At 52.2% G+C, this 19,580-nt stretch overlaps 9 protein-coding genes; 5 read left to right on the top strand and 4 right to left on the bottom strand.

Moving 5' to 3' along the window:
- Positions 1-26: 26 nt before the first annotated feature.
- RCC_10328 (vacuolar ATP synthase subunit B) lies at positions 27-1,772 on the top strand (the record flags this gene model as incomplete). XM_023775559.1 has 5 exons in its annotated part: positions 27-128; positions 185-269; positions 329-384; positions 438-1,188; positions 1,240-1,772. The coding sequence occupies 5 exons, from the start codon at positions 27-29 to the stop codon at positions 1,770-1,772; spliced, it is 1,527 nt and encodes a 508-aa protein (XP_023631327.1).
- Positions 1,773-2,575: 803 nt separating this feature from the next.
- RCC_10327 (uncharacterized protein) lies at positions 2,576-3,335 on the top strand (the record flags this gene model as incomplete). XM_023775558.1 has 2 exons in its annotated part: positions 2,576-3,046; positions 3,117-3,335. The coding sequence occupies 2 exons, from the start codon at positions 2,576-2,578 to the stop codon at positions 3,333-3,335; spliced, it is 690 nt and encodes a 229-aa protein (XP_023631326.1).
- A 614-nt stretch (positions 3,336-3,949) lies between these two features.
- On the bottom strand, positions 3,950-6,931 carry RCC_10326 (uncharacterized protein; the record flags this gene model as incomplete). XM_023775557.1 has 4 exons in its annotated part: positions 3,950-5,557; positions 5,638-5,804; positions 5,870-6,644; positions 6,710-6,931. The coding sequence occupies 4 exons, from the start codon at positions 6,929-6,931 to the stop codon at positions 3,950-3,952; spliced, it is 2,772 nt and encodes a 923-aa protein (XP_023631325.1).
- A 176-nt stretch (positions 6,932-7,107) lies between these two features.
- Positions 7,108-7,854, bottom strand: RCC_10325 (uncharacterized protein; the record flags this gene model as incomplete). Its single annotated transcript, XM_023775556.1, has 1 exon — positions 7,108-7,854. The coding sequence occupies one exon, from the start codon at positions 7,852-7,854 to the stop codon at positions 7,108-7,110; it is 747 nt and encodes a 248-aa protein (XP_023631324.1).
- Positions 7,855-8,077: 223 nt separating this feature from the next.
- On the top strand, positions 8,078-8,782 carry RCC_10324 (uncharacterized protein; the record flags this gene model as incomplete). XM_023775555.1 has 2 exons in its annotated part: positions 8,078-8,121; positions 8,179-8,782. 2 exons carry the CDS (start codon positions 8,078-8,080, stop codon positions 8,780-8,782), a joined length of 648 nt encoding a protein of 215 aa, XP_023631323.1.
- A 1,564-nt stretch (positions 8,783-10,346) lies between these two features.
- On the bottom strand, positions 10,347-10,907 carry RCC_10323 (uncharacterized protein; the record flags this gene model as incomplete). The annotated part of the gene is made up of 1 exon (XM_023775554.1): positions 10,347-10,907. The coding sequence occupies one exon, from the start codon at positions 10,905-10,907 to the stop codon at positions 10,347-10,349; it is 561 nt and encodes a 186-aa protein (XP_023631322.1).
- Positions 10,908-11,849: 942 nt separating this feature from the next.
- Positions 11,850-14,041, bottom strand: RCC_10322 (probable putative phosphoinositide phosphatase; the record flags this gene model as incomplete). XM_023775553.1 has 3 exons in its annotated part: positions 11,850-12,008; positions 12,058-13,781; positions 13,837-14,041. 3 exons carry the CDS (start codon positions 14,039-14,041, stop codon positions 11,850-11,852), a joined length of 2,088 nt encoding a protein of 695 aa, XP_023631321.1.
- A 375-nt stretch (positions 14,042-14,416) lies between these two features.
- RCC_10321 (probable RAB GTPase Ypt5) lies at positions 14,417-15,301 on the top strand (the record flags this gene model as incomplete). XM_023775552.1 has 4 exons in its annotated part: positions 14,417-14,489; positions 14,549-14,595; positions 14,683-14,874; positions 14,939-15,301. 4 exons carry the CDS (start codon positions 14,417-14,419, stop codon positions 15,299-15,301), a joined length of 675 nt encoding a protein of 224 aa, XP_023631320.1.
- A 768-nt stretch (positions 15,302-16,069) lies between these two features.
- On the top strand, positions 16,070-18,941 carry RCC_10320 (uncharacterized protein; the record flags this gene model as incomplete). XM_023775551.1 has 10 exons in its annotated part: positions 16,070-16,436; positions 16,517-16,663; positions 17,093-17,260; positions 17,327-17,331; positions 17,439-17,457; positions 17,515-17,595; positions 17,994-18,037; positions 18,088-18,243; positions 18,512-18,652; positions 18,837-18,941. The coding sequence occupies 10 exons, from the start codon at positions 16,070-16,072 to the stop codon at positions 18,939-18,941; spliced, it is 1,233 nt and encodes a 410-aa protein (XP_023631319.1).
- Positions 18,942-19,580: the final 639 nt, after the last annotated feature.

The following is a 19,580-nucleotide window of genomic DNA, read 5'->3' as shown; positions in this document are numbered from 1 at the left end:
CGCAGCCCGCTTGGCAGACAGCAGCCATGGCCAAAGACGATCTCGATCCGCGCATGATGTCCGTGACGCCTCGTCTACGGTACAACACCATCGGAGGCGTCAACGGACCGCTGGTCATCTTGGAGAATGTGCGTTGGCGAAGATTATGGTGTTGATGGAAAGGATACTGAGACGTCATCAACAGGTCAAATTCCCCCAATTCAACGAGATTGTGTCTCTCACACTTCCCGATGGCACTGAGCGGTCTGGACAAGTTCTTGAGGCAAGAGGTAGGATCAATAAATGGGTACAGCATTTCCGAGGAAAGTGGGCTGACATCAGCTCGCAGGCAACCGTGCCGTCGTGCAGGTCTTTGAGGGTACTTCCGGCATTGATGTCAAGAAGGTGTGCTCTATATCAGGTATACCCACTCTCCGAGCTTTGCTGACCCCTATCAGACCAAAGTCGAATTCACTGGCCACAGCTTGAAGCTTGGTGTGTCGGAAGACATGCTGGGGCGTGTATTCGATGGTTCTGGACGAGCCATTGACAAGGGGCCCAAAGTTTTGGCTGAAGACTACCTGGACATCAACGGATCTCCTATCAACCCGTACGCTCGTGTCTACCCCGAAGAGATGATCTCCACTGGTATCTCTGCCATTGACACCATGAACTCGATCGCCCGTGGACAGAAGATCCCCATCTTCTCCGCCGCCGGTCTTCCTCACAACGAAATCGCTGCCCAGATTTGCAGACAGGCAGGTCTGGTACAGCCCACCAAGGGCGTTCACGACGGACACTCGGACAACTTCTCCATCGTCTTCGGCGCCATGGGTGTCAACTTGGAGACCAGCCGCTTCTTCACCAAGGATTTCGAGGAGAACGGCAGCATGGAGCGTGTCACTCTCTTCTTGAACTTGGCCAACGATCCCACCATTGAGCGTATCATTACACCTCGTCTGGCCCTTACCACAGCTGAGTACTACGCCTACCAATTGGAGAAGCACGTTCTGGTCATTCTCACCGATCTTACATCATACTGTGACGCTCTTCGTGAGGTTTCTGCAGCAAGAGAAGAAGTCCCAGGTCGTCGTGGATACCCAGGTTACATGTACACTGATTTGTCGACCATTTACGAGCGTGCTGGTCGTGTGCAGGGACGAAACGGATCCATCACTCAGATTCCTATCCTGACCATGCCCAACAACGGTAGGGACCATACATGACGACTTGATGAAGTCTTTGCTAATTCCAATTCAGACATCACTCACCCCATTCCCGACTTGACGGGCTACATCACCGAAGGCCAGATCTTCGTTGACCGTGAGCTTCACAACAAGGGTATCTACCCACCAATCAACGTGCTTCCCTCCCTGTCTCGTCTCATGAAGTCRGCCATTGGTGAGGGCCACACACGCAAGGATCACTCGGATGTCTCCAACCAGCTGTACGCCAAGTACGCCATTGGCCGTGACGCCGCTAGCATGAAGGCTGTCGTCGGAGAGGAAGCGCTCAGCAATGAAGACAAGCTCTCACTGGAGTTCTTGGAGAAGTTTGAAAAGACCTACATCTCACAGGGAGCGTACGAGAAGCGATCCATCTTTGACGGTCTGGACCAGGCATGGGAGTTGCTTCGCATTTACCCCAAGGAGTTGTTGAACCGTATCCCTAAGAAGGTGCTGGACCAGTACTATCAGCGACAGTCGAAGAAGGGCAGCAAAGACACGAGGGATAATGGAGAGGAGGGTGATGCCTCAAAGCAGAATGGCGAGGAGAATTTGATTGATGCATAGAGGAGTTGGTGGGAATGGAGTAGATTGTTTAAATATACTTGTATCAAGTGGCCAAGCGGCTCTCAATACGGACACAGCTCTTCGAGATCTTGTAGCCCTTCTACTGTACGTTGGTGACGACGCAACTCTGTGTTACTTCTTCAAGCAGACATCATACCTACAGTGTCCCTTTGCATTGGAAAGATAGATTTTGCGAGAATTGATTCGCTACCAACGTGTCAGCGCTGCGATTCTCGGGAGGACTTGTTGGATTTGAGAAACCTCCGATGCAAAGAGAGTTCGTAGACACAGATGAATAAGCAAGGTACCTACCTTACCTCGTAGCACACGGATCGCGCCTCGGCACCAATAGCCGAGATTCTGTGGCTTTCACGTGCGCGTCACCAAATCGCGAACTCCCCAGCCTCCCCCGCCTCTTCTCATTTTCACGAGTCGAGGAAAGATTTAGATTAGACTCGACTTTTTAACGTTACACTTCGAGTCCTGCTCTTCCGTCTTGTGCATGAAAGCTGCAGCAGTGTATTCTGTACATATTCCCGGCCTTGGATTGTCGATAAACATCACCCTCATTCACTCACATCCCGAGGCGCAAACACGAGCCAAAAGCTAGCCATCCTTGCTAGTCACTGCGACGTCCACACCACAACAATCCACGCCCATTGCGCTCGAGCTGGAGTGAAGTGATAAAAAGGAAGAGCAAGTGAAGCATCTTCACTGCGATCAGCAAACAACAACATCAAAAGCGACGAGAGAAAAGACACATCTTCACCACCACAACCACACCGCGACACAAAACCGTCAAGATGGGCATCTCCGGCTTCCTGTTCATTTCCTGGCGCCTCTTTGAGATGATCACATTAATTCCCATTGTCGGAATGCTCTCGTGGTTCGTGCACGGCTACGTCGAATCCAACCAACTCACGCCGACCCCAATCCTCCTCCTCTTCATCGTCTCCGTCCTAGCCCTAGCTTGGGTCTTCTTCACCTTGATCGGCTACCTGCGCGCCCGCCACGACGCCTTCTTCGTCGCAGCCGTCGATCTCGGATTCTTCGCCGCCTTGATCGCCGCCGTCGTCGTCCTTCGTGGAATCGCAAAGGCAAATTGCTCCAATTTCGAGACGGMAGACATCTACCTCGACCTGGGCGTCTTTGGACAATATGGTCGAGAAGGAAGTGGCAGTCGCTGGGGATTGAACATCAACAAGAACTGTGCGATGCTGAAAGCAAGTTGGGCACTCGCCATCATCAACATTATCGCTTTCCTCGTGACCTTTGTAAGTGTTTGGGCCTCCTCCTCCTCCAAGAAGTGTAACCAGAACAACCCACTGACTTAAATCAACACAGTTCTTCGCCCTCCTAGTACACCGCAACCACCGCAACGACGAAAAGGTCAAAGTCGTDCGCGAAACCCGTGAGATCCACCACTCTCGCCACGGACACCGTCGTTCGGCAAGCAGAGGAACTGGCAGAAGCAGAAGTCGCGGGGATGAATACAGATCCAGCAGAGATGGACGCAGGAGCAATCAGCAGCGCTCAAGCAGCAGAAGGCAATACTACGTTTAAACCGACTTTTGCTTTGAGCAAAGTTCTGGGATTTGGCGTCGGGAGCGTTGCTTTTTGTTACTTTTTCTTTTATGCAGGGTTCACGCCGCACAGGGAAGCGTAGCGAAGAGCGTTTGGGAAAGGAAACTGTATGATGGTGGAACAGAGAGATGGACATACGACAGAGGATACGAGGTTTTATGACAGTCGACTGAACAGAGAAATGACACACATTTCTTCAGAAGACCGCTTTCGGGTTACATTGCCATTGAACGATATCAGCTTTCACTCTGACATGATGGCTGTCCAGATCCCCCAGATCGAAGCGAAAGCTTCAAAGCTGCTGATTGGGATCGACAACAACCTTCATCAGCAAATGTCAATATGTTGTGAGTGGAATGGGATGAGGATCCTTGTCACAGCAGAAGCAAGGTATGCTTCCGCCCGTACACTCCCCATTACAGAGGGGTGATTCAATCAAGGAGCGAGAGCGTCAGAGACGAGCAATCAGATTGCATCAACGTCGATTGAAACTGAATGATTCCAGCCATCTCCTCGTGGTACATTGCAGTCTTCTCTTATTGCCAGGCCAAACACAATAAATACATCATCTTGGACTACGATCAACTCTAATATTATTCAACCTCGTCGTCCCATTCCCGCATTACCACGTCCTCCCCATCATCTTCAAAATTATCATCGCCATCATCACCACCGACTTCCCAATCTCCAACATCGCCAACATCCCAGTCCCCAGCATCAACGCCGCCACCACCATCCCCATTATCCTCATCTCCCAGCTCGGCAACGGCCCCATCCAGATCGAAGTTCGGATCAAAAGTACTCCAAGTCCACCCCAATTCCCTCTCACATTGTCTCCCAAGCCAAATCAATTGTAGTGAATCCATCGGAGAATCACGTCTACCATGAGGGGCAGGGTACGTCAGCGTCCCGTCCCGCCCCCTGAAAGTATGATGGTTGCCAACAACATTGACGAGATTCAAGCCCGCCTGTACCAAAGCAGCCATACATTTCGTCCAAGTTACTCGCGTGCGTCGTGTTCCATAGACTTGGCTCGCGTATGGCCAAAACCAAGCAATCGTATTCAATGCGTTCTGGTCTACCCGGATAGGCAACGGCGGATCACGTTTCGGAACCACAGGCGTCGGCTCAGCACCAGCTGCAACTCGAGCAGCTTCTTCTCGATCCGCTCGCTCCTTGATCCTTTCCTGTCTCTTCGACAATTGAATTTGATTGGCGCGATGTCGCGGTGAAGTTGTTACGTTCGGCAGAGGCACATACGAAGGATTCTGTCCAGCAGGCGTCTCTGCCATTCTGTTGCCCTGCTGGACCGCCGGCTTCGAAGCTTGAGCCATCTGCTGCGCGGCAATATTTCTCGCAATCAGCCACAGGTCTGTCGAGTCTTCGTAACCCTGCYGCATCACTGTCACATCCGGTAGAATGTCAATTTCTGCCGCAAAACCTGAATTGAGCTCCGCGAGACAGGCTGTGCGCTTCTTGCTCAGTTCTTCCCAGAACTTGTCCAGTTGTGTTCGAAGAGTCGCAACCTGTTCCCACTCGCCAAGGTGATTCGCCTTGTTCCATTGAGGTAGTGGGAGCTTGCTGAAGGCACTCAAAAGACTTCCTGCTGATCCAAGTCGATTCAAAAAAGAGTCATTATCGAAAACATCAACCATGCCGTTTGAGGCCGCATAGCACCCACCATCGGGTGGGCGACGTATGAGCAGTACATACTTCTTGGCCGCAGCATTGTACACGTCCGGAAGTTCAAATTTATGAAAGAGAGGCAGGGAATCCAGCATGCTCAAGATGCAGGATAGCGCTGCAAGGTCGTCAATCGTTGCAAGAACGTTTGCATCTCGAAGCGCTTCTCGTTCTTTCTCGCTCTTCCTGGTGATGGCATCGGCGGCTACCACTACAAGTTCGTCCAACGGCAGTCTCTGCGGTGGGTCGTACTGTAGCCCTGGCATCTCGTATTTGGCCAGATTTGCCATTGYCCAGAATAAGGGATCTTTTKCCAGATGTATCGGCGTGACCTTCTGCGCAGCTTCAAGCTTCTGAGCTACGGTGAGCTGACTCTTTGATTTGCCGTGTATCTGCCTCAGCTGCGTGCTGAATTCTTCGCCCTTGACGAGCAGGTCCGTGATCATTGTCCCATATACGTCCTGCACGGTTTTTTCTATTATAAAATACAAAACGCCAAGAATCTCAAGATGCGGCTTCTGTGTAGCAAGTCAGCCAGCAATTACATCGTCTTTGTTGTCCGTGTAGGCATGCGGGTTGACGTGATGAAGAAGCTCACCTCCTCCAAGACTACGGCCCAGAGCGCCACAAAATCCCATGTCCATGCTCGACGGAACACAGGCGACCATACGTCCAGGGCCAGATGATTCCATGCGTTCGATCCAAGTCCGCGGTAATACGCGCTCCCGCTCGGGTGAGCGAGCCTGCGCTGCATGTGTTCTGGGTCTCCAGCGACGATGGAAATTAGCTCCTGTCCTGTAGCGCGGTGAGGGTCCATATCGAGTACTCACCAGTCTGGAGTGACAGCAAATCTCGCTCTGCATCACTCTGCCGCGTCTTGGCAGACGTTTTGCAGCACTCGATAAACGATTTGATAGAGACTGGTGGTGAGCAAACGAGACGATCGGCCGCTGCTCCACTGCCCGCCAAGTTCCGAGGAAACAATTTCGGCTCGTGCAAGAAGATTTGACTAGCATCGTTCAGCCATTGCCGCTTGCCAGTATCGACAACTTTGCGGTCCTTGAGCAGGTCTGTGACAACCGCCCGAAGCAGGCCGTACAGCTTCCGCTGCGCTTCAAACAAGACTTCACAGTTTGGGAACCCTAGTAGAGTGCCATCGGTGTGGAAGTGATCTCGGCTATATGGCGCAGGGAGGCCGTAGACACCGTCTTTGGTGAGAAAGAAGGTTGTACTGAAGTTCCGCTCCAGAAGTCCGTTTTTGCGACCAAAGGAAGTGAGTTGCAGGTCCAAATTTGACCATTTGCTGGGTGGGAACTCGGTGCGGTTGTGGAGCAAGCAGAGAAACAGAGTCTCGTCCTCTGTGAGAGCTCCCTTGGACAAATACGGAAGTAAAAGAGCGTTGCGGAAGCTTCTCCGTTGGCGCAGAGTTGGGGACTTATCAATCGTAAGCCTACGCATGCCTTTAGCGTTGACCTCCTCGTTGGAAACAGCATGGTGCATCCTCAGGCCCTCCCATCTGCTTGAAAGAGATCCGATCTTTGCTGTTGCAGCCTGAAGCGCTTTGGCCTTTCTCGCTGGATTCGCGCCGCTCCATGCCTTCAGTATCTAGTCAAGACATCCGCTTCGTCAGCCACGTACGAGACAGCTGCGCTTTCCCGAGATCAACTGACTGCATCGCCTCTCTGATCGATTTGTTCTTTCAAAAACAAGTAGTCTCTTTCAATGGAGTCGGCGTGGTCCCGTATGATGCCCTCCGCTTGGTTGTCGGGGATATGTTTGATATATGCTTGACGTTGGTTTTTTTGTTGGAAACCGCTGAGATAGCTGTCTTTGCACGTTTCACAATTTAGCTTTTCGCAGACAAACGGTGGGCGGTAGAAAGGGAGTGACATCTCAAGATTAAGTCGGTCCGCTGCTCGTCGAGAGCAATCAAAGAAAGCATCCCGAATCCTCTGCAGCGGCAAGCATAGATAGCAAAATGTTGTTTGCGAAGGAATTCCTCAGACAGCCATCGGAATGTAGACTGCTTCCATTCTTGTGACAAGGTTAATTTCGGTCCAGTTCATCCTCACTTGCCCATCATGTCCATCACGCTGACCTTGCGCTGCATGACTATAGCACCTTGTGGATCAAGTCGACGATAATAGCCTGCTTCCCGTCCGACTTCGCAGAATCCACGCTTGCGGTACCACGCCAGAGCATCCGTGTTGGCCTCCCAAACATGAGCGCCAACACTGGCAACGCCATAATCGTCGATGGCACGCGTGGTGAGCGCCTGGRGCAGATGAGTTGCAACGCCATGACTGCGATATGGCGATAGTAGTACAAGCGTGCTGAGGTAGAGCATTGGCTCGTCTTTCTCATCCTTCTTGGCTGCTAGGCCAGGAGGACTAGCAAGCAAACGACATCTAATGGCGCCGATGAGGCGACCTTTCTGTCTTGCTTTCAGATCAGGATCATCATGCCAGACAGCGAGAAGAGTGATGCTATTTGTCACGGGGTCTGCAAGGATTTCTCTGTAGAATGACTCGCCGTATGGAATGGGAAGGAGCAAGCCAGTGAGATTCTTCAAGTGAGGAATGTCTTCTTTTGTGCATGCTCTGAGCTCCACATTGGCAGGGAGTGGCTTGTGAGGAGAGCAGAACAATGGTGCCCCTTTCACATCGTGCTTTGGTTGTTCTTGTTCCGGTTGTTGTTCATGTTGGTCATCTTGTGTGCGTAGCTTGGTGGGTGGAGACTGTGTTATGGATGATGAGACGGGCTMGATGACAACCTTGGGCTTGTTCAGCCATGTCATGAGCGAGGATTGTGGCATCTCGACAGCATCATGGTGCTCTCAATGGCGGATGCAGAAAGTACCCGGTGATGCTTGTATGATTGGAAGATGCTTGTATGATTGGAAGACGCGATGGAAAGTGAGTTGCGAACGAGGAAAGATCGGCGAGGTTCGGAGGAGCTTCGGCCATCTCAATGCGAAAGTTGGAAGTCAAGCCGCGCTCCAGTCCCAGCTCAGGAACAACTACTCGGCCGCACGTACAATGGGAAACGGAGGCTCCAAGACCGAGCAATCCACATTTAATGCGTGAGTGAATCTGATTCATTGCCATTGTCGCCGCATTGCTGACTGACAACCACACAGCGACGCGCCCGTACGCCTAAGCCAGTCCGTCGTCAACTCTCTGCAGAACAGCTCCGAGGTGCGCATTCCCTTGAGCAGCACTTCCACCTCCATCCTGGCTGACCACATCGAACAGACCGACTCCACTCGTGCGCAAGATCAGGAGCTGAAGAAACAACTCCGCACCACCGAGCAGCTCACCAAGACCCGAGACGCCCAATCCCARCGTCTAGAATCCCTCACAGCTTCCCTCACAACAAACCCAGCCAAGGCAGAGGAAACCGCAGAACTCCCCAAACGAGACCCCAACAGTCTCGCAGCACATCTCAGTTCCCCCTTCTACCACGACTGGAGTAAGAAGGAGAAGGAGGAAGCGACGATCCGTCCAGATTCCGGCCGCAGTCACGACAGTATGAGCAAAGAAATCAACGACCTCCGCGCGAAGTTGGAAGCGCGGAAAAAGGTGGAGCAGGTACCGAGGGAGGTGGAGAAGGCAAAGGAGACTCTGGTGTCATGTTTGCGCACCAATGATCGGAGACCGCTGGACTGCTGGGAGGAGGTACAGGCGTTCAAAGCGGAGGTCGGCAAGCTTGAGAAGGCGTTCATCCAGAAGGCGGGCAGGTAGTGGGGTTGAAGATTGAAGATTGAAGATTGAAGTGCAAGGAAAGCAGGTGTACATCTATCCTAGTGTATCATCAGGGAACGGACCTACAAGTGTTCATATGATGCTGGTGGTGCTGATGTTCAAACGGCTTCCTATCGAATCAGAACTGCATCTCACTGGATTGGGACATCCACATGTCGTTATACTCGTGAGCTCTAAGCACTGCGAGTACCTCTAGAGCCCTATCAAATTCAACTCCCACATGCGAATGCATAATCAAGCCAGCTGAATTAAGCGACATCTCGAACTGCTCTTTCCAGAGTCGATTGTCTGTCGGCGAGCAAGTTTCGAGTCTCGTAAGCCAAAGGTTCGAATTTGAGGATTGGCGGATCAGAAGGAAGGAGCGATGAGATAGCGGGATTTGAAGTGAAGCAACTGAAGTGAATGACCCAAYCCCTTAAAACTTCTTCCAATAATCTCCAGCTTGATACACACATGATAAGTATGCAAATGAAACGCATGGAAGTCCTGTCACCGGACGCTCCACAAAGAAGCCATCCTCCCATGCAAAAAAAGCCTCACGTCGCCCAAAAATCCCAAAATCTCTCCAACACCGTTCCTAAGCACAAAACAACATTCATATACTCAAAAGGAATGCCTCTACAACACGGAAAAGAGCAAAAGAAGATGGACGACGTAAGACTCGAACTCACGACCTCATCCAATCAGAGTCATAGAGTTGTTAACTCGCATGCTTGCTAAGGATGCGCGCTACCTATGACATGGATTAGCATGTTGCTATAGGGTAGAAGGTAATAAGGCGGACAAACCAGCTGCGCCAGACGCCCAGTTGTTGTGATGTGATGGCGTAAACTACCAAGGTATATCTCCCTGGAATGCAAAGCTCCGAGAGGGGTCGGAAGAGAATTTTGCCCGCACGAACTCCTTTTAGGGGCTCCCTTTCGGCCCTTTCGTCTCGGAACTACATACAACGATAAGCTGTGCAGTAGCAGCAAGTCTCTTTCAACGATGATCGAGGTGTCGGCTATTGTTTCGCTGGTTGTGGTGTGCTTTGAGGAAGCAGGGTTAGGGTTTGGGTAGTGCGCGACAATCATTACGAACGGCATTTTGATTTATTGAGGACACCATCAGTTCAACAACTGATACAACAGTTGGTAGAACTTGTCTCAATTATCAGGACATATTTGGAGTATCAGTGAGCTTGTCGGTGGACTGGTAAAAGGTCGAGCCCACTTCTCTTGCATTGTCATAACTCAGTTCTTTCCTACTCGGATGCCACCAATAGTAACCCCTGACTTCTCATTACAGATCTTACTTGTAGTTCCTTGAACATCGTAAGGCACTTGTTTGATGCAATACAAACAAGAAGCAGTGACAGACCGTACCTGCAGTTCCATGATCATCCAAGGCACGTGTAAGATATCACACAAACAAGAAACAGGGTGAGAGTAATTTCATTATATTCGACCAAGTACAATGATCGCTTCGCTAATCGCTATTTACAATTCATCTTACAATTCCCACTGAGCAAGGAACCACATTCCATCATTCACAACCCCATAATTTACTTGCTGTAAGACCAGACGGGCTCAGTCTCGCCACCAGAGACAGTGCGGAAAGAGAATCCCAAGCAAGCATCGTTGGTGCCACGAGAAGCAGCGTAGATCTTGTAGGCATCCTCCTCAGGGCAAGCGACGAAACCGGCACCCTCGAACAAAAGGTTCTCGTCAACGATGGAGAAGCCGGTAACAACGCCGTTGGAGCCGGTGTTGACGGAGTGGATCTGGGTGAACTTGAGAGCAGCCTGGCCGTCGGGAGAGTAGTCGACGTAGACTTGCTGGCCACCTGGGACGACGGTGTCGAGGCCAAGAGTGCCAACCTCGCTGTTGAGAGTGAAGGAAGTGTATGGGTTGGTTGGCTCTGCGATGGTGCCGGCCTCAGTGTAGGTGGAGGTGTTCTTGTGGATCCAGAATCCAAGGCCGTTGGCGTTGATGGAGCCGAAGTGGATTGGGCTGGCAGAGCGAAGAGCCAGGCCGCCGAAGGAGGACTGCTCAGTGGTTGCGACCTGAGGCGCTGGGAGAGCGGCAACAGCTGCGACGAAGGTGGCGGCGATGAAGGACTTCATTTTGAAAGTTGTTTGTTGGTGGAGAAGTTGTGGGAGTAGTTGTTTGAGGATGTAGATTTGTTTGATGATGAGAGGAAGGATTGAGAGCGGACAGGACGTGTGTTTATATGTCTTGTTGCATTGCTCGAAATATCACGCTTGTAAAGACCATATGGCCCAAGTGACGTCTGGGGCCATGCTGATCCACTGCTTGATCCGTCAACACGAGGCTCCTGGACCTTCACTTACCTAGCTTCAAGACGATCTACCGACCTATTTTAGCCTTGGCAGACGACGCGGCGTCGGGAAGCGGAGGAGGAATCGAAAAATAGAAACATGAATGGCGCCGTCGACCTTTAAGCTCGCCAAGCCACGCCAACGGGCCGTGACAATGTCGTCAAGGTTGTCAGGGCCCTGTCGGTTGGTCGGTTCTCCAGGCTAAAAGTTGATCAAGCAGCAAAATTTCACGAGACGTGCAGAATGCAACCTCGTATAATTGCATCAAGTAGATGATTAACGAGCGATCTTCACACCTTCAAAGAGATTCCGCCCACATCTCCGATAACAACTTGTGGGGACCCCCAAAAATAGGCACAAGAGCTCGTCTGGGTTGATCATCTGGTCAATTGCGACTCCAAACGACGCTGGGCGTGGGCGGGCATTCGGCGGGTTATCACTGATCAGCCTAATAACACAACGATCTGTAGTTTGAGAACCGCGGAGATAGATTGTGCACATGACCTCGCTCCTTAAATTAGAGCATAGCGGTGAAGGTAGTATTGCGATCCGTGAATATCAGTTCAAGTAGTGCTATTGTTGCGGAAGGTCCGCTCGGCGGCACCTGGTTATAGTTAGGCTGGTGCGCATCCGGGAACGTCGCTAAAAGGGCAGGATCCGTCGACACTTCCCATCACCGACCGATAACGTCCGGAGCTTGATCATCGCAAAGGAGCCAGTAGATAATTACTCGCGACGCTTCTTGCCTTCTTCGAGATTGCTGAGACGGCCATCACTCTTGCCGCCCACGAATTGGCCGACTAGAGGATCTTTGCCAACCCTGTCGAGAGTGTCTTGATACGCTTCGACGGCCCACTGCGGAGTGTTAAGCTTAGGCCAATTGACCTACGAGATGTTAGCAGTGTTTCCTCCCCAACACGCGAGACATCCTTACATATAGTGCGCCGTAGCTCCACATGAACCGGCCTGCATATCCGGCAACAGCCAGACTGAACAAGGTGAATGCCCGTAATGGCCATATGGTCGAATCGGGCAGCTGATTCGTGCTCAGGCTGATGATCACAAAGAAGATGCAGAAGCCGAGCACGTATGGTACCGCCTGCACCACAAGTGGTCTGCGATCCGCAAACTGCTGGGCCGAACCAATGCCTGATGTGTCAGGAGAGTAGGAACCGAGGAATAGATCGAAAGCATCCTGTCGAGGTCCATCCGCGAAGTTGTTCCTCACATAGCGGGTACAACTATTGCTCAGATCCTGAAGCATCCCCGCTCGTGTGCGGTTTCCAGTCCTGGTAAAGTCCGTCTTCAGAGCACCTGTCCCAGAGTATGTTTTCGACACGACGTCGGCGTTGTCGGCCCAAACATTACGGAACAGATACTCGAAGGTCTGATCATCCTGTGCCGTTTCGCCGGGTCGCAATACGCTCAAATCGATGAGCATTCGGGTCAGTGTCCATCGCCCAAGCATGGATTGCACAACATTTGTGCGATCGAGGCAATCCATGCAATTCGTTCGAACAACGGCCGTCTGTTTTCTTCGAACATCAACGCCGCCGGAGGGCATGTCGATGCTGTGAAAATAGCCTCCCGCGGTCAAGCCATCCTTCAGCTGGTCCAGAAGGAGCTGTGCTCGGTGCCATTTGAGGCCCTTTGTCTCGTTGTGAAAGTCAAAGTACACATAGTGCAGGTGATCATACCAACTGCGTTTGTCGCCAGGCTCGATCACGTTGAACTTTTCCCGCGTCTTGCGGTCGGCTTCAGTCGTTTCCTGCGGCGAAGTCTGCAGTATCTTCACCACCTGTTCGTACGCATCCTTTACCCGCATCTCTCTGCCCTTCTGGTTTACGAGATTGACCATGTAGTTCTCGCCATACATTGAGATTTGCTCATCAAAATGCTTCTTCGCAGCGTTGGCTGCTGTCTCGACACCGCGGATCTGAAGCTTTGGAGTGTAATGCAACGTATTGATCTCGGCCCAGAACACAGGCACGCTTCCACGAGTCTGCACGTACGAGAGAACCTGTGTCTCTCGTCCACTGACCGGCTTGCCTTTTGAATATCCGGCGTCACCAGCATAGCTTGCCATACCACTAGAGGCATTGTCGTTGAGGATGATGGATTGCTCAGTCTCGTTGAAATTTGAAACATGCCCTTCCTCATCAATCCCACGAGAGAGATATCTCGTACCAGTCCTGTGCCTTGACCGTCGAGTGATCAACACGAAAGTCATGCCGTTACCTTTGATGGACGTGTTGGTGATGCTCATCATTCCATACATGACGGGAAGGATGTACGGATCCACGCCCGGTTGTCCTCCCGCAGAGAGTCGGCCGCCAGCCTTTCCTAAGCGGAAGTCGATGAGAGATGATGAAATGTGGCGGTTCCAGAAAAATCGGTCATCAGCACGCTCCCAGAGTGGCTCGCTCGCGCTTGAGTAGGCTTGTCGTTGGAAGCTGTTGGTTAAATCAAAGGAGTATGAAAAGTACATTGGTCCGGTCCTCATCAATGTCTTGAGATAGGTCAGGTAGGTGTCCTCATCCGGGTCGTGGACCTGGCGCTCGCGCAGGGGAAGGAACTCAGTCGCCAGGACTTTGTAGATCTGATGACCCTTTAGACGTCCCACAGCCTGAGACTTGCTAATGACAACCACATAGCTATCTGAAAGAGAGTGTTAGCTCACTTGACCTCGAATGTCGAGGCACGGGTGGCATACCTAATCGGAGCTTGATGATTCCAAGGATGCCAGAGATACTGGAGACACGGTTTCCACCAATGAGTTTCCCATCGTTGAGCCGGAGGTCACCAGATGGTCTGTCTACGACCAGCGTTGGAGCGTCAGGTGATGATGGCGATGAGAAGGCATAGTATGTTGAGGACGCGTGGACGTTGATGTCCCGGAAAGGGAGCATGGCGCTCATTCTGCTTGAAGCAGCAGGAGTGGTATTACAAGATCTTGAAGCTTCGTGTGCCTTGTAGCAGCAGGGGTAATGGAGAAACGAACGTGTGAATCGATGAAGATCCCCTGGCCGGCTTGAAACGTGAAGTTGATCCGTGAACTACAACTTTTGAGTTCAGGAAGGTATGACCGCATACGCACGTGCACCTCGACATCAGCTTTCCTTAGCGATGGACCAGGCTGCTTTGTAGATACCTCTACCTATCAACGACAACCACACCCTCATCGACCCCTACCAGCAACACCACTTCCAGGCACATCCTGCGATACCCCGCGACGAATTTGCTCTCTGCACGACAGCGACGCCCGCTACCTTCGCCCCGGACCGACTGCGATCATGGCCACGAGGGCGCAACAAGGAGGACGTCCCGGTGGCGCTCGGTTCGCGCAGTTCAAGCTGGTGCTTCTTGGTCCGTGAACTTGCATGGAATGTACATGATGCCGTGTCAGATGAGCTGACTTGTCGTAGGAGAATCCGCCGTGGGCAAGAGCTCCTTGGTGCTGCGTTTTGTCAAGGTATGATAACGGATGATAACGAAAACGATCCTCTGCAGCCTCTATGAATAGCGATGGGGGCAGAAACAAGATCTAACTACGAGTCAGGATCAATTCGACGACTACAGAGAATCCACCATCGGCGCCGCCTTCCTGACACAGACAATCGCCCTCGACGAACAGACGACGGTCAAGTTTGAGATTTGGGACACGGCAGGACAGGAGCGTTACAAATCKCTGGCACCCATGTACTACAGAAATGCGAATTGCGCTGTAGTAGTATACGATATCACACAAGCGGTAAGGCAGATCCCGCGTCATGCGTCCCGATGCTGCACTCGAGGCATGAGCTGATAGGGAGCAGAGTTCATTGGACAAAGCCAAGGCATGGGTCAAAGAGCTCCAACGCCAGGCGAACGAGAACATCATCATTGCACTTGCTGGCAACAAAGCGGATCTCGTCGCAGAGCAGCCCGACAAGCGTGCTGTACCAACCGCCGACGCCGAAGCCTACGCCAGGGAGGCCAACCTACTCTTCTTCGAGACCAGCGCGAAAACGGCGGAGAACGTGAAGGAGCTTTTCACTGCGATCGCGAAGAAGCTTCCGATAGAGCAAGCAAGCCAGCGTGGCATGCGAGGGGCGGCCGGCCGACCCGGTGGCGTCGATCTTGGCTCAAGGCAGGATCCGGGAGCGTCTGCTGGCGGCCCCGGTGGATGCAACTGTTGATRTTGGCATACATGAGCGAGCATCGCCTCGGCCCTGTGCTCTCATTTTTCGGAGCGTTGTCGTTTATGTCGAGGATAACGTGCGCGAGACAAGGGGAAGAGCGCATTTGTCCGTCATACCGTCTGAAGGAGTGCTTGACTCGGCGTTCAGGGCGCTCGTTATTTCCGCAATATGGCGGATGGGCTTTGATTTGCACTTCCCATGACATGCGATGAGTTGATTCAATAATCTTACGCTGACACTTGCAAGCATTTGGTTGACGCATGTGTCCTGCTCAGATCGACGTGCTCGTGCTTGTGTCTGATGGAACCAGAGGTCGGCAAGGATCGTTGACCCCAGTATGAACAATAGATCGCAAGGAGAAGCTGGATGAATTAGAAAGGGGAGTCATGTGAGGCAATACACTTGATAGCGACGGTATCAGTTTTCAAAGGCACTCAATCGACGTTTACTAGAGCACGGGGGAAGAGACTCCCTTCATCCAATCTACCTTATGAACCTCGAAGATTGCCGTCCTGCGAAGCTAGTAAAGTTCGATACACTTCGGAAAGCGGCACGCCCGCCATCCGGCACGAGAAGGCACGACATTCGTGAGTTCCATGTCGCTGTTCGCGAATCACACACGTTTCACCATATTTCTCGATCTACCAATTGCTCCTAGTGTGTACGCAGATGTGTTGAACTGTCCAATTCGCCAGAAACGCATTCTGCTGGACTAATAAGTGCTCCGACCTTTCACTCGCGCCACGGGAAAGCAAAAGCAAAGCCATGTCGCGAAGGTCGACTCGTCTGTCAATGCCGGGAGATCACAAACCCCACAAACGCGTTGCATCTACGTCTGAGCCTGGATTTACCGCCGACACCAAGAAGCAAAGGACACAAAAAGCCACTCCCACAAAGAGCAAGTATTTCTCTGAGCCCGGAGGCGAGTCCGAGCAAACAGAGGAAGAAAACCCTTCTGATACGAACGAATCTGCATCCGACTTTGAAGACGAGATTGACCAGTCCCAAGCGTCCGAGGTGGATGAGGACGATGCATCCGACAGTGACGGTCCCCCTGTCTCCAAAGGACGAAGTGCTTCCAGCAAAGGTACACCAAAGGGCAGCGAGATCTGGAGACCAGGAGTGAAATCGGGTGAGCTAATTGTGAATCTGCTATGTCACGAAGCGTGAAATCGCTCCTCGGATTGAACTGACTTGCTGTCTACTTTCAAGGTCTGGGTCCCGGCAAACAGCTCATCATCAAGAAGCCCAAGGCAAGACCGGCTGGATCAACGCCATACAAAGATGAGACGATCCATCCAAATACATTGCTCTTCCTGGCAGACCTGAAGGTCAACAACAACCGAGAGTGGTTGAAGCGTAAGTGTCGTCCCTTTGCGGTCGAGTCCATGTCGACCCAGCAGCTGTCTGCATGTGGAAGCTGGGAGAAGACTTTGCACAAACGATTGCTTTTTAAGCAACCATGCGTGTCGAGTCGCTTTGCAAATCATCGAGTGCCATCGAATATCCTATTAGGGCCGATGCATTGCATTGTGGCGTTCGGCTGAATGCGCTCAAGCAGGGTCATCCCGGGCATGTTGCCACTGGTGGGAAGTCATGAACCTCGCTACGAGGGAGTATCGCAATGAGGTTGAGATGCATCATGCAGACTGTCATCAGGGCCGAACTCGGAGGCCGTCTCGTTTGAAGATGTCTATGAACACTCTGCACGGTGTTTCAGACGGAGCAGTGCAGACAGTATGGTCTCCGTCGACCCACAGGACGCAAGCTKATCAAACTCGCTACTAGTACACGACGCCGAGTTCCGCCAAGCGGAAAAGGACTGGCACAGCTTTGTCGAGAAGCTTACCGAGAGGCTCGTGGAGGATGTAGACGACACCATCCCGGAGCTTCCAGTAAAGGATGTGGTATTCCGTATCTATCGCGATATCCGCTTCTCCAGCGACCCAACGCCTTGTGAGTAGCGACGAGATGCGGATTGCGATGGGTTCAATGCTGGACATGCAAGCTGACATTACACAGACAAGGTTTGTGTGCATTTACCCCCACAGCGCTGTCACACCGTAGCGACCTGTACCTGCCCGGTTCAGGTGAACTCGTTCCGTGCCGAGATAGCTAACGCATCTAAAAACAGCCGTTCTTTTCAGCATCATGTACGTAGTAGAAGATGACAGCTTAACATGAAACGATAGACTTACCTTCATGCACAGGGTCTCGAGCCGGTAGGAAAGGCAGCTATGCCCACTACTACATCCAAGTAGCGCCGCCGAATCATGGGAAATCGTTCATCGGTAAGTGGCTTTCCATGTACATATCACATATCACACATCACCTGGCTCCGAGCGGCGGCTCTCATCGACCATGGCATTGCCATCACCGATACGCAAGCAAACAGGCCTGACGCCATGTGGCATGCAATGTGCATGCGGTATTGTGCTAGACCCTGGTCATTGCCATTGCCCTTGCTCTTGCTCTTGCTCCCTTGCTTGTGCATGCTACATGAATAAAGCATCTCTGCGGCCGTGGGATTGATCGTTGGAAGAATATGAACCGCCGTGGAGGGAGTGCCCGATCGTAAGGTGCCAACACGAAAGCTACGCGCCCTTACGTGCTGGAGGTGAAGCGGAGCGCGTTGCAACGCAACGCGTCTTGGCGCACTGTGAGGAGCTCAACTGACATTATCCAACAGGCGGAGGCCTGTGGCATCCCGATGCTGGACCGACGGCCGCCATGGTATGAGTATTACCCTTTGTGATCCGGTGCTTGTACTCAACAATCTCTAGCGCAACGACATCGACCGTCATCCAAAGAACCTAAAGGACATTCTGAACAACAGCGAGCTGAGGACGGAGTTTCTTGGAGGGGCCAAAGACAGCAAGAAGGCTGTCCAGGCGTTTGTGCAAGAGAACGCCGGGAACGCGCTGAAGACGCGTCCCAAGGTRTGTTGGTTCTTGAGTCCCCATCTTGCGTCTCCGTGCCAGTTCGATACCGTGCTCTTGTAGTCCTTTCCGCGGGACACCTCTCTCGTTGAAATAAGTGGGGAGCTCAAGCGCGGTTTGATGGCTGTTCGTGAGAGTGTTTACACACGCGCAACTTCGCAAGTCCATGCGGCACGTGTAGAAGGGCTCGCAGCACCCCATGACCCGGGGTGTCCCCCGTGATCAGTCCAAGCCGCAGAAGCTGACCTTGCTCGTCGTCGTCACCCAGGGTTATAGCGCCGAGCATCCAGACATTGAGCTTCTGCGTCTGAAGAACTATACCATTGGAAAGAAGATTTCAAACGATGAGATCCTTGGAGATGCAGGAATGGACCGTGTCGTCGGGCTATTGAAATGTTTGAAACCCTTTGTGAGTTCTCACCCGACCCTGCACGCGATGCAACGGGAAATCTGGTTGTCTCAGGCGTTCCATGGCGCTGAAGCGGCCCAACCCTCGCTTACGACATAATGGCGGTAACGGCGGAACGCTCCCGTTTTCAAGGGGCATCAACCATGCGGAGTAGTCTTGCGAACTGTCGCTGACTTTGTCGTAGATTACACATTGCAACTCCGTGGTTCTGCCTGATGATGTTGACGAGAGAGACGAGGGCGAAAGCCAAGAGAGCGACGCGTCGGACAATGCAGACTCACAGAGCTAAATCATGAGGCACCGTGAGACACGAACGAGGATTGGCAGCCTCTTCAACACTATCGGTCGCGCTCGTCTGAAGAAGCTTGTGACCAAAGACCGGTCGTTGGACTGTAAGGCGTTGGAGGACGGTGATTGCCGCCGGTTCCGAAGGCACAACATAGAAACTCGCCGCGTGGAGAGTACGTGAACCAAATCTCTAAAACTAGGCACAGATTGAGGAGTCGAGCGAACAGAGATGCAACTTCGGAWCGATATCCACATAATGTGCTCATCTTCACCCGACAAGTGTCATCATACTTGCTCCGCATGGTACTCCATCAATGAAACGTCAGGAAGATGTGCCTTTGTAGGCTGAACGTTCTGCGATCCCAGTGGTACAGGAGACGATGTATGAACATCGCTGGTCATCATGAAGCAGAGCGTTAAAGTCAGCTGATGTAAAGGGCATGCGGGTTGTTCCAAATTCGGGCTACCCCCAAGCCATCGGCGATGTTCCTTGGTTGGATGCACGCCGCATGCACCTTGGAAAGTTCATCATGCATCTTGAGCAAAGTACCTCACTAGACATCCCTCACCTGTGGCCCGCGCGCGCCGTGCCCAACAGCGCTAGCGTCGTGTTGCATCAACGAGAGAATTCGCCGTTGAC

Source organism: Ramularia collo-cygni (assembly GCF_900074925.1).
Source record: "Ramularia collo-cygni strain URUG2 genome assembly, contig: RCC_scaffold22, whole genome shotgun sequence".
In the NCBI taxonomy this organism is placed as follows: Eukaryota; Fungi; Ascomycota; class Dothideomycetes; order Mycosphaerellales; family Mycosphaerellaceae; genus Ramularia; species Ramularia collo-cygni.
The sequence above is the reverse complement of the archived record's forward strand: the minus strand, read 5'-3'. Positions and strand labels throughout refer to the sequence as shown.